We start from the raw sequence: 13,724 nt of genomic DNA on the forward strand, positions 1-13,724 counted from the left end.
GCAGGATTGTCTGGCTGTGTGGACTCTCTCCTCAGGCCCTACGCTACCAGCACTCCCAGCTATCTTCGAGACACCACTGACTTCCTGAGGAAAACTACAATCCATCGGTGAACTTCCTGAAAACACCCTCCTGTCCACTATGGATGCAGAAGCCCTCTACACCAACATTCCACACAAAGATGGACTACACGCTATCAGGTACAGTATCCCTGATAATGTCATGGCAAATCTGGTGGCTGACCTTTGTGACTTTGTCCTCACCCACAAGTATTTCACATTTGTGGACAATATATACCTTCAAGTCAGTGGCACTGCTATGGGTACCCGTATGGCCCCACAGTATGCCAACATTTTTATGGCTGACTTAGAACAACACTTCCTCAGCTCTCATCTCCTAATGCCCCTACTCTGCTTGCGCTACATTGATGACATCTTCATCATCTGGACCCATGGAAAAGAAGCCCTTGAGAAATTCCACCATGATTTCAACAATTTCCATCCCACCATCAACCTCAGCCTAGACCAATCCACACAAGCGGTCCATTTCCTGGACACTACTGTGCTAATAAGCGATGGTCACATAAACACCATCCTATACCGGAAACCTACTGACCGCTGTACTTACCTACATGCCTCCAGCTTCCATCCAGGACACACCACACGATCCATTGTGTAAAGCCAAGCTCTAAGATACAACCGCATTTGCTCCAATCCCTCAGACAGAGACAAACACCTACAAGATCTCTATCAAGCATTCTTAAAACTACAATACCGTCCTGCTGAAGTGAAAAAACAGATTGACAGAGCCAGAAGAATACCCAGAAGTCACCTACTATAGAACGGGCCTAACAAAGAAAATAACAGAACACCACTAGCTGTCACCTTCAGCCCCCAACTAAAACCTCTCCAGCGCATCATCAAAGATTTACAACCTATCCTGAAAAATGATCCCTCACTCTCACAGATCTTGGGAGACAGACCAGTCCTCGCTTACAGACAGTCCCCCAACCTGAAGCAAATACTCACCAGCAACCACACACCACACAACAAAAACACTAACCCCATGAACCTATCCTTGCAACAAAGCCTGATGCCAACTCTGTCCACATATTTATTCAAGTGACACCATCATAGGACCTAATCACATTAGCCACGCCATCAGAGGCTCATTCACCTGCACATCTACCAATGTGATATATGCCATCATGTGCCAGCAATGCCCCTCTGCCATGTACATTGGCCAAACCGGACAGTCTCTACGCAAAAGAATAAATGGACACAAATCTGACATCAGACATCATAACATTCAAAAACCGGTAGGAGAGCACTTCAACCTCTCTGGCCACTCTGTGAAAGATTTAAGGGTGGCAATTTTGCAACAGAAAAGCTTCAAAAACAGACTCCAACAACCAACTGCTGAGCTTGAATTAATATGCAAACTAGGTACTATTAACCTGGGTTTGAATGGAGACTGGGAGTGTCTGGGTCATTACACATATTGAGTCTATTTCCTTAAGTTAAGTATCCTCACACCTTCTTGTCAACTGTCTAAATGGGCCATCTTGATTATCACTATAAAAGTTTTTTTCTCCTGCTGATAATAGCTCATCTTAACTAATTAGCCTCTCACAGTTTGTATGGTAACTTCCAACTTATCTGTATGTGTATAGATATATATCTTACTATATGTTCCATTCTATACATCCGATGAAGTGGGCTGTAGCCTATGAAAGCTTATGCTCTAATAAATTTGTTAGTCTCTAAGGTGCCACAAGTATTCCTGTTCTTTTTATTGTATTATTGTAGTTACTAGGAGAGATCTTTTTAAGGAGGTTTCGTCTATTTGACATCTAATGTCCTCACATCAAGTATAGGACATACTTTGCCTCATATTTCAAGCAATAACAATACAAAGAATCATACACTGTGATACTAATGCATGTTTTAGGACTTTGTATCAGTTTGCACTATGAATAAAACTTGAGGGCACTGACCTAAACTTTTCCCTGTATTTTTCATATAGTTCTACAGTAACTCCTCACTTAATGTCATCCAGGTTAACATTGTTTCGTTGCTGATCAATTAGAGAATATGCTTGTTTAATGTTGCGCAATGCTCCCTCATAATGTTGTTTGGTAGCTGCTGGCTTTGTCCATTGCTTGCAGGAAGAACAGCCTGTTGAGCTAGCGGGTGGGGGCTTGGAACCAGGGTGGACTGGCAGCCCCCCATCAGCTCTCAGCTCCCCTAAGTTTCCTGTGCGGCAGCCGCCCAGCAGGCTACCAATTGCCGGGCAGTTCAGCTGTACCACCCCCCACTGCCATGTGCTGCTCATGCCCTCTGCCTTGGAGCTGCTCCCAGGAGCCTCCTGCTTGTTGTGCAGAGCTGGGGGAGGGGGTCGGGGGGGATGGAAGGGAAAGAGGGGTGCTAATGTCAGGGTGTCCCCCTCTGCCCCCGCTCCACAGAGCAGGTGCAGGACATGACAAGGCTCAGGACGGAGGGAGCTTGCTAGCAGCAGCTGCTGTCTCAACTTGCTGATCTACTTAAAAAGGCAATGTACTTAGAGTGGGGTCACTGTACGTAAAGGGGCAATGCGCGTCTCTCTCACACACATACACACACGGTGTGTGTCTCTGTCTCTCTCTGCCATGCTGTCTCTCCTCCCTCCATTCGTGCTGCCTTGTAGAGTGTGAGGCTACATTAACAACAATGTGTTAACCCTTGAGGGCTCAGCCGAATGCTAGTTCATCATTTAGCAGTAAGGCATTCCCTGGGAAATATCCCACCCTCTTCCACCCTCTAACTTCACCACCTCAACCAAGCTTCACAATCAAACTTTTTCTGTGTGTGTGTGTGTATAGCACCCCCCCCATATATATAGTCTTTTGTTGGGCGAAAATTTTTTTCCTGGAACCTAACCCCCCCATTTACATTAATTCTTATGGGGAAATTGGATTCGCTTAACATTGTTGCTCTTAAAGTAGCATTTTTCAGGAACATAATTACAATGTTAAGCAAGGAGTTACTGTACATTATTTCTTTAAAATGTAGGTGGTCATGGTAACATCCTGCCTTGTTCATTCTAACAATACATTTTAAATATTGCATCAATATATATTTATACACAGGTTTAAAATATTATATAAATCACATACAAGAACATCTAACCTTTCTGCCAGTTATGACCAGGTTTTTTTTTAAACAATTCTGCAACACAAAAAGCAGAACAAAAATGAGCAAGAACAAGTTTTCCATTTCTATGTGCTGGGCCTGGGTCTCCTCTCACTTATACTGGCATAAATCAGGAGTAGTTTAATTAAGTTTGTGGTATTACATCCACGTAGGGTTGGCATAAGTGAAAGGACAGCCAGGCCCATGAGTTCAAATGTCATAAGCACAAGATCTGGGCACATTCAAAGAAAGAAGTAAATCAGTATGCCTAAGCTACAACCTGTGACTGCCCTCCTTTTTCATTTGGAGTTGAGGCCCACTGACACTACATGTCCCAGAATAAAATGTTCCAACTGGTGTCACCTAAACCACAATGAAGCATTGTGTGCTGTAACCTGTAGTTTCTGTGATTCCTCTCCCCATATTAAAGCAAAGGTGGGCTGCTCTCTGTTCAACTGTGCCCTTTAGATTCAACCTCCAGGCCTCTATCAAGTGGACAAAATTTGGTGACCCACACAATTATAGGGAGAGATGGTAGTGACCTGTATATTGAGGTTGCTTAACACCTTTCAATATAAAAATATCATTGGAACCTTCCTTGAGAAACTCTAACATCTTCATTGTTTACAATGGACATTTCAAATTTGGTTGGGAGACAGTCTCTAGGCTTGAGAAGTGTCTTTTCTTTGTCCCAAGAAATTCTGTTCAGTTTAGCTGAATTGTAGACTGTTAGAAATCACCATTTTCTTTCTCCCACTTGCATTTTCACAGGATTATTTTGGCAGGCTGCCAAAATAATTGAATGCCCCAATATACTAATGAGCTGGATCCAACCTGCTGCCAAAGCCTTAGCAGCAGGAGCGACAGACGCATACACTGCCCTGGGAACCCCTGGGAACTGTAGAGAAACTGCAGAAACAGAGGACCCCTCCCCATACATACCTAGCACATGGCCCCAGTGATCCATCCCCCACTCTGGAGGCACCACATGGGGCAGGAGCCTCTTCATCTCCCAAGGATGGAGAGATAGCCAGGCCACGCTCCACTGGACCATCCTCTGAACCCAGCAGCTCATCCCTATACTGGGACAACAGACTTCTGCTGCTGCCAACTAATGTAGTTAGTTCTGCTGCTCAAGTACTTGTAGCAGTCTGTGCTTAAGTGTCAGGGTTTGAACCCAGCTCATGAGGTAAGTTGGGGGTGTTTTTACAGTCAAACATAACAGATTTTTTAAAATCTATTTCCTTTTTTCAAAACAACTATGAAGTCACATAAAAACTACATTAAAGGAACATTATTAAGAATGCAAATTAGGAAATGCCAGATTTATGGCTGCCAGTGCCACTGCCTTCTTGTGCATGTCTATTAGGATAATCCTTCAGTGCATGGTTTGGATGTACAAGTGGGTAGAATTAAGGTTCTGTGGGCAACCATAAAACTGGCATTTCCTAACTTTTGAGTCCTTGACTTGGCAACCTAAATAATGGTCTTCTAACAGTTTTTTTAAATATGTAATATATTATTAAAATTAAACCTAGTTTGCCGCTCCTAAAGAAACTATTGTCAATGGGACGTTGATTTACTAGTGATGGAGATTTTTAACTGTAATGATACCATCTGACTATTACTTGTCGCTAAACTTGTGATGATCTTACACAGATACCAAGGTGGTGAGTGCCAATACAAAACCTTAAGATAAACAGATCTCATTATAGTCTTCAGCAGAGAAGGTCGCCGTGCTGACACTCAAACTTTTAATGATAGTAGCATAAAACAAGTAAAATGTGACAGAAAATAAGGGATGTCTATCATAATTCTGAAAGTGTTTTTATTTTCATTGTTTTGCTTAACTGGCAGACATACCCCATGAGGCTACTTACTTCCTTTTTGGGTTCCACACTTTGATTACGTCGTCCTTTTTTTGCTCTGGGTTCCTGAGTAACCTTCAGCTGTCAACATTATTAAAAAGAATGTTGAATAATTCCAAATGCTGGGAAACACTAGTTCTCAGCTGCCAACATAAATAGCATTCTTTGTAAAATGCATGAGATACCTGGAGTGTGAAAGGCAACATACAAAGCCAAATACAATTCCAAAATGAGGACTATGTACACTCAGATATATTTTCTGAATTAGTGATAATGACCTCATAACTAATGAGCTGAGGAGTGAGTAGAATCCATGTGTGTATGTGTTATTAATTCTCTAATAAATAACAATTATTTATTTAATTTACACTATTTATGCAATTTGTCATTGGTATGCTCAGGCAAACGGGTTCTTCATTTTGGAACAAACCTCTAGTCCTATATCAGGATTCACTGAAGTGATAGAAAAGATTTTTGTTTTTTTGTTTTTAGGAAAACATTTTTCTGCTTGTTTTTGTACATTAGAAATTCAGGTCCTTTCTAGGCTGGAAAATGTTCTGATTTTGTACTGTGTAATTAAACTTTGGAATGTAGGCCAAGAATTTAGCAAGATTCAAACAGAAATTGTACATTTATATCTATAACAAGACAGAGTTATAATTAATCTCTAATAATTACAGGCCAGGATGTAGGCAGTTCTTAGTATCACGTTCCTCTGGAGCATCTGATATTGTCAATGTCAAGAACAGGACACTGGACAAGATGGACCTTGGGTCTGCTCCAGTACGGCAATGTCTATGTTCCTATGTCTGGAGAACTAGTGAAATGGTGACATCACAAGAGTCAACAGAATGAAAGCTGAGCCGTTGTGGGGAGAAGAGACTTTCAGTAGGACAATTTAAACTCTTTGTTTTCATTAACACTTATTTAACTTTAAGGACCTTTGCTCATTCAATCAAGGTGTTAGAGTTCCCGATAAACATTCCTGAGACTTCCCAGAAGTCACCCAGCAAAACCTGGGAAGATGACAACTTTATATTCCTGGTATTTCTAAAGTATTAAAATCAAAAAAGTAACCTGCCTTCTCGTCTCATCATAAAGAAGTAAACAGGGCATAACTTAAAACTAACTTTAAAAATTCCATTGCAGGTCACCTTTCCATCATTTAATAAATTATAGTAGTTCTTGCCATTGCAGTAGTACTCACCTGCTCATTGCTGGTGGAAGAGATACTGGATTCTGCCTCCTCCTCACCTTTATCTTCATTCTTAGACTTCCAGAATCTCCCATCACGAAGGAAACGCTGGTGCAGTTCCAGTTCATCACATGCTTTTTTCCAGCCCATGCTGCGCTTCACATGCAACCGATGGATATTAACTGTGATATCTTGAATGTTTTCTGAAGGGATCCAGGCCCTTGTAAAGACCATTTAAAGACACAATCAGAAAGCTGAAGAGAAAGAGTGTGTTAATATACATTTAAAAAAGATTTAGGGTGAGATATTTTGATGAATTTAGTGTTGGGCTAACTGGCAGCCATGGAGACAGAGTCCAAGTTTCAAATCTGTATTTATGCAACTAACTCAAAGTGGCCAGTTTTTCACAGGGGCTGGGCATCATTAGGACATGGAGAGACCACGACTACATGTGCACTTTCTATTCAAATTCAGTCCTTAGCCTCTTTGTTGAAACTCAAGATGAGTGCCAAATTCATGCCTCTTGTATGGATGGTTTTTGTGATTTGGACATCTATCTAGCTATCTATCTGGAACTGAATCAAGCACACCAGATCCTTTTGTATAAATCACTGAACAGCCATCGGACAGTAATTACCTTTTGTCCTACTGTTCTGGACTGGATTCCTGCCAGTGACTTAGAGATCTGAAAGGTTCCTTAGTCTCTAAAGTTATTCAGATTTTCCACTTTACAGTATATACTTATGTTTCAGGTGTTTTTCATCGAACTACTTAATAAGAGAACACACCACTTGTGTGAAGCTGTGTGAGCCTGGTGCCAAAACTACAAATGAAATGATTCTCTACTTACGTATGAAGCTTTTGCTAAGGTACTTATGATTTCAATACAAGTCATTCCATGATTTAAATGCAAGTAAGAGATCTTATTCATTTATCTTTGCTAGAAAATCTCCTTGTTAAGAAGTAATATAATAAGCACTTGTGGAGAGGCTGGAGACAGTTGTTTTAAGACATAGTCTATTCTATTATTTACTAGATAAATCAAGTGAAAATATACATAGTCCTTGTTAAATTAAAAAACAACTTAAATAAACACTTCTAGGAAAAAAAAAAGCTATAAAAGTCTCCAGCCTCCCTCATGATGCATTGAAATGCACTACTTTCTCAGAAACAATGAGCCAAAATGTAAATGTTGTTTCACCTCTACAATCATATACACACTGATGCTGTAAAAGCAGCACTGATGTGACCATTCTGTAGAGCAGCACCAGCTACGTCAATAGCACTTGGACAAAATTGGGGGCTGTACTATTCTCTTTTCTTATATAATCTCACAAAGTAGCCATAGCCAAATGTTACCTAAATGAACAACCCAACCCCCTGAAGCCCTAGGTGAAAGGGATTATTTCACTTAAATTACAAACTTCTGAAAATTGGGCTCCACCTGGGGACTGTTGGCACAATGCTAACAATAACACCAAAACACTTTGTAATGTGTTACATCCCTAAAATGTAAACTTGTGATGCATCTTGTTGGCTAACAACATGTGGAAAGTTAGCAGTTCAGGCACCTAAAATACATCTCAGTTAATGTGTGTCTAGTTTGTGTGCAATGTCTTTATTACAGGCTGCTGTGGCGGTGAAGAGTCAGGTGCACAGGAATTAATTTGCTTTTTTACTTTAAACAGTAGAGAACATCCCTATGGCAATTCTGAAAATGGAATCTTCTATGCATCACTCATCAGCCTCTGATGTCTTACACCTGACTTTGAACTTTCTGAAATAATTATGGCAAAGTTAGGCTGGTGACTAGTTCAGCATGTTACAACATATTACAACATGATTGGATGGGGTAAACTTGTGTGAGACATGCATGCAGCACCCGGGGTTAATAAATTACCGTTGGTGGTGATGCCCAAAAAAGCGAACATCGACCTGATTGTCCTCTTTCTGCATGACTTTGGCTGGCCAAAACCCAAAACCTTTCATTTTGGCCCAAACCAACTCATGATTAGGTATCTGGAAAAAAAAAAGTGTTTTCTTTATTATTGGGGTTGAAGTATTACATTCAGTCATCCCACAAATATTAAGTTTAGTGTAACACTGTGCTAGTATCTTAAGAACACGGTTGCTTTTTATGTCTAGTGCTCTTTTTCATTCTTATCTTCCTATGCTAGCTATACTGCTTGGATCAAAGACATTAAGAAAGTTACACACTTTTCAGAATTTGTCTATCTAATGTACACAGAATTCCTAAGCACGTCAAAAATTAAATTTGTCTTCATAGCTTTATCCAGAAACAGAGCTTTAATTCCTGTAAACTCCTTATTTCTAATGCAACTGCCTGATAACCAAGTTTATTTCCCATATTGTTATTGCTTTGGATTTCAGTTAATGTTTTTGCTTGTGTAAAATATCAGAGGTGCAGAGACTAAACAGTACATTTGAAAAAAGCTTATTCTGCTTATTTGAAGCAGAATAGTCAAGAAATGAATAACACCAGAACTGAAAGCATTTATTTTTTAAAAAGCAAGTAAATAAAAATCTGTGTCAGAAACATACACAAGGGTAGCAGAACCAATTGTCAGGACGTGCATTTGACAAATAGAAACAGTTCTTGCAAAGCTGCAGTTCATCCAGCTGAAAAACAAAAACAAGTAAATCAGCCCCTGGGACATTCTCTTTGTGACAGTGCTATTAACTCTTAAGTAGTAAGATTTTTAAGGTCAAATGTTCAACCCTGCCTGCTAATTTTGTGGAATCAGTTCAATTTTGTGCAATCAGTTAGTTATATTCATAAAGATAGAGGCAAGTTGAGAGTGGCAGAAATTTTGGCCTTAACATAGAAACATTTTTTCTTTTTTACAAAAATAATGCTAATGGAACTTTAATTTATTTTTAAAGATTATACACAGCACAAGGACCATTAGCATATTTAAAGCACACTCTGAAAGCACTGAAATTAGTTGACTATGAAGGCTGAGCAAACCGTCAGCTGTCCTGAACACAACTTTCCTGTCCCATTCAATTTTTCAATTGTCCATCTTGGAAATCATTCAGAATTTGGCTTTGGGTTTGAATGAAATCAGATAAGACTGACCATTTCTGGTCTAAATATGTGTTTATATATTATTTGGAAACTAAAACTTTACTCCTGATTTCTCCTTTCCATTGACTAATCATGTCCTCCCAATTATGAAGAACTGTAGTTCAGCGAGCAAAGAAATATGATAACAAATTGCAATAAAGCTGTTCTGTGTGTGTGAGAGATATAAAACCCTGGCTATGCAGAACAAAAGGAAAAGGAATTAGGAATTCACTGTGAAAAAGTTTAATTTGGGAAAGTTAATAATAAATGTTCCACATTATTTCCTTGCTTTTAGGGGCAACTTAGACAAAGAAAGAAATCATCATTTTAGAAACTCGATAGTACATTATTTTAAAACCAAATGGTTTCATCTGTACCAAATCATTTCTTTCATCTCATTTAGTAGATAGTAGTTACCTCATGGCATGTGTCTTTGTAAAGCATCCTAGCTATATCAGCTTGTTCACTGTCCGCTGTAAATTAAAAATAAATACCATCAATAACCACAATATAAGAACACTGCTCAAAGACTTGCAATCGCTGTCACGATGCCTTTCATGCTATAAATATATGCTTTAAAAAAAACTCATTCAGTATCTTAGCTAAAATTTCTCCTATTACATTTCCAACCATCAACTCTATTTCTCTGCCTCACAACCCCCATCATATCCATTTGTATATATAAATATTACTGGGGACTTTTAAACTAGCTAACATGGTAAGTAAGCATCTTTAGAAGTGGACCGAGGGATGGGCCACCATTAACAATCTAGATGTTTCACTTTCTTTTTTAAACATGAATGCCCTAGCCCAACTGCTGCAGTTGTTCTAAAACACCACTCTTTGCTACAGTATCCTTATAGAAACACAACTGTCACTTAGAGGATTACAGCATGCAGTTGAGATGGGTCAATACTAGAAACTACCTCTTGTGGTGCTTTTACTTCCAATTAACATAACATAACAACATAAGAATTGTCATACTGGGTCAGACCAAAGGTCCATCCAGCCCAGTATCCTGTCTACCGACAGTGGCCAATGCCAGGTGTCCCAGAGGGAGTGAACCTAATGGGTAATGATCTATTGATCTCTCTCCTGTCATCCATCTCCACCCTCTGACAAACAGAGGCTAGGGACACCATTCCTTACCCATCCTGGCTAATAGCCATTAATGGACTTAACCTCCATGAATTTATCCAGTTCTCTTTTAAACCCTGTTATAGTGCTAGCCTTCACAACTTCCTCAGGCAAGGAGTTCCACAGGTTGACTGTGCGCTGAGTGAAGAAGAACTTCCTATTATTTGTTTTAAACCTGCTACCCATTAATTTCATTTGGTGGCCCCTAGTTCTTATATTATGGGAACAAATAAATAACTTTTCCTTATTCACTTTCTCCACACCACTCATGATTTTATATACCTCTATCATATCCGCCCTTAGTCTCCTCTTTTCCAAGCTGAAAAGTCCTAGCCTCTTTAATCTCTCCTCATATGGGACCTGTTCCAAACCCCTAATCATTTTAGTTGCCCTTTTCTAAACCTTTTCTAATGCCAGTATATCTTTTTTGAGATGAGGGGACCACATCCGTATGCAGTACTCAAGATGTGGGCGTACCATGGATGTATATAAGGGCAATTACACTGTCTCACTGCATCAGATATTCTCTCAACACATTTTGACTTTTCCATGACTGCAAACTAGATGCCTGTATTAAACACAATACTTAATTCCCTGAGAATTCTTAGGCCCAGATCCTCAAAGGTATTTAGGCTCCTAACTTCCTTTGAAATCAGTGGGAGTTAGGTGCCTTTGCAAACCTGGGACTTAACTCTTAGAACCCTATGGATCAGCAAATATATCCTCAATAAACTGTACCAAGGGAAAGTATACTTGCCCTGACACTGCACCTGGTTTGTGACTTGTTCTGGAGCAATTCTTTCTTAACTTCTTCAAAAGAAGTTCGCCCATAGCTATGGCCATTTGAAGACTCTATACGTTCTGTAAACAGCCAGAGACTAAACAGGTAGTCAGCACTGCTCTCCCTGGCGATATTCTTAGCAACTGGCCTGCTATTCAGCATGGAGCTGCTCTGGGATCCCACTCCTCAGACTTCACTGTTTTCCCCTTACAGCTTCCTAGGCTGAAGCAGGAATAGATTGGTAAGGGGGTAGAGGTGCTCCCATTGAGAAGGCCAGCTGCAGAGAAGGCAGTACCAGGTTTAGGGGAAGTGAGGGAGGCTGGGTCCCACTGTAGAAATGAGTACTAACACAGCCCGCTCTTCTAGTAGCCACAGACTCTCAAGGTGGCCTCATCCTCTCTTAATTAGCTGGTCCCCAAGTCTCATCCAAAGTGGTCAGTTTCCTAAGAGTAAAGACACTGAGATCTATTTCCTGAATCAAATTAATGGGAAAAATATTAAATGTAATACTGTACCTCCATAGAAAATCACTGTGTTGTGTAGAAGCAGCTGAGCATCTGCTTTGAACTCCTCATAACTCCTGTATTTTCCTTCATTTACTTTCTACACAAAGCAAAATATAGAACTATGAAAACTACTGGCAGAGTGACTTGTTCGTATTATGCACACAAGCTCATACAATAATATGTATTAGGCAGACAAGGTGAGTTATTGATATTGCTATGGCTCACAAATGTACTTATAACACTTCCAGGATTAGTCTGTGGCATCCTACCTGTCCATATTTCAGTAGGTGCAGTACTTGTCCAGTTCTCAGGTACCAAGAGGTGCTTTAAAATTAACTTAATTAAAGGAGGGGAATTTTTCTCAGTTATAACAAGTAAATCTGGAGTAATCCCATTCACTCCCATGGTGTGTAACAGAATAAACTCTAGCCAATAGCATTTGCTCAAAGATTTGCTCCCTGTGGGACAGTGCTTTGCATCTTAGTTTCAATCCAGAATTTCATCTTCATTTCAATTCAGTGTTGAGCTCCCATATACTTTTCTAAGGGCCTCATGTTGCAGCCACCGTTTTCTCAAAGGATTAACTTTCAAAGCCCATAACTTTAAACCATAACAGAGGTTTGCACTGAGTCACACTGTGCATTTTTCTAGTCCTGCCCAAGCTGAGCATGCTATGGCCTTCTCCACACTAGTAAAACATTCTTATCTGTGCGACTATCAGTTGCACTGCCCTGGTGATAGCACTTATGAGAATTCTAGCGTAGACAAAATTCTGTCAATTTCTGGGATTTTTGCCAGCATCAACCAAACCTGCTCTGAGCAAATCTAGATCACATGGTGCTAAAATGCCCAAACTGCCTACTCTGGCAACTTCCACCTCTGGAGGAGTGCAACTGGTGGTAGTTTCACCAAAAAATGTTAGTGCATGTGTGATTTCATGTTTCAAGCAACACTAAATTCTATTTTATAATACTGAAAATCAAGAACCCCCAAATCTACAATTAAAAAAATAAATAAAAATATCAATAAGTAGCACAACATATCATATAATTTTAGATGCAATATTCAGTAAGATATTAATCCTTATAAGGGAAGCCCCCAACTCCTTTGATTTAATAAGTCATGAACATAATCACCTTACAGAGAAAAGATTATATATTAACCAGTATTTTAATTTTAGAAGAAATTAACATAAAAGGTGGTTCAAGTCATTCCTGCTTTTTGTGATCAACCAAAATGTTTGGCATTTTATGAATCATCATGATGTTTGGAAAGCAGATGACTGTAACTGCTTTGACAAGAAAAAAAATGGACTATTTGGTCAAATATGTTCTTATGACTTGTTTCATTTGCCATTTTACTTATTAGCCCTATTTTCAAACTTAGATGCCTAACTTTAGGCACCCAAATCCATCTTTAGGCAACTAAATAAATAGCCTGATTTTTCAGAGGTGCCGAACACCCATATCTCCCCTTAAAATCAGCTGGAACTGAAGGTGCTCTGTGCCTCTGGAAATCAGGCACATTTTTAGGTGCTAAAAGGATTTGGGTGCCTAGCTTTAGTCACCCAAGTTTGAAATGTTTGGCTATTATGCTTATGACAGAAGCCATAGCAGAAATGAGCATGGAAAGAATTAAATAACAAGGATTAGTACTTTGGTTCATAACGTTCTGGCCTCACTTTTAAAGACAGAACAAAATTTCGCTTAGGAAATCAGAAAGCATGTGACTGTACCTCTTGTATAGTAGGAACATCAACAGCTGAGTGCACCAGCCTCCTATACATTGGGTGCTTGTTGTCCTTCCCCTTCTTGTTTAGATCGATAGCCTGAAAGGACCAAGAGACAGTATGTGAAAAAGAATTATTTCACTTTACATTAATTTAAGTACTTCATATAAGGAACAGGGAGCCATACAATCGCATGCCAGAGGTGGAGAAAGGGAAAGAAGTGTTTCACCTTGATTTTGTGTCTCTGTAATA

At 39.6% G+C, this 13,724-nt stretch overlaps 1 protein-coding gene across 8 annotated transcripts in view; it reads right to left on the minus strand.

The window, feature by feature from the left end:
- ZMYND11 (zinc finger MYND-type containing 11) overlaps positions 1–13,724 on the minus strand; it is a 144,916-nt gene that overhangs the window by 14,014 nt on the left and 117,178 nt on the right. For 5 of the 8 annotated variants that reach the window (XM_048837648.2, XM_048837643.2, XM_048837640.2 and 2 more), the window contains 8 exons: positions 13,479–13,571; positions 11,753–11,840; positions 9,737–9,792; positions 8,794–8,871; positions 8,132–8,250; positions 6,244–6,451; positions 5,049–5,117; positions 3,166–3,204 (listed from right to left, as the gene is read on the minus strand). In XM_048837648.2, the coding sequence (XP_048693605.1) occupies positions 3,166–3,204; positions 5,049–5,117; positions 6,244–6,451; positions 8,132–8,250; positions 8,794–8,871; positions 9,737–9,792; positions 11,753–11,840; positions 13,479–13,571 (750 nt within the window). The remainder of the gene's footprint in view (positions 1–3,165; positions 3,205–5,048; positions 5,118–6,243; positions 6,452–8,131; positions 8,251–8,793; positions 8,872–9,736; positions 9,793–11,752; positions 11,841–13,478; positions 13,572–13,724) is intronic. The other 3 variants (XM_048837649.2, XM_048837644.2, XM_048837642.2) reach the window with 1 other exon arrangement.

This window comes from Caretta caretta, chromosome 2, assembly GCF_965140235.1.
Source record: "Caretta caretta isolate rCarCar2 chromosome 2, rCarCar1.hap1, whole genome shotgun sequence".
In the NCBI taxonomy this organism is placed as follows: Eukaryota; Metazoa; Chordata; order Testudines; family Cheloniidae; genus Caretta; species Caretta caretta.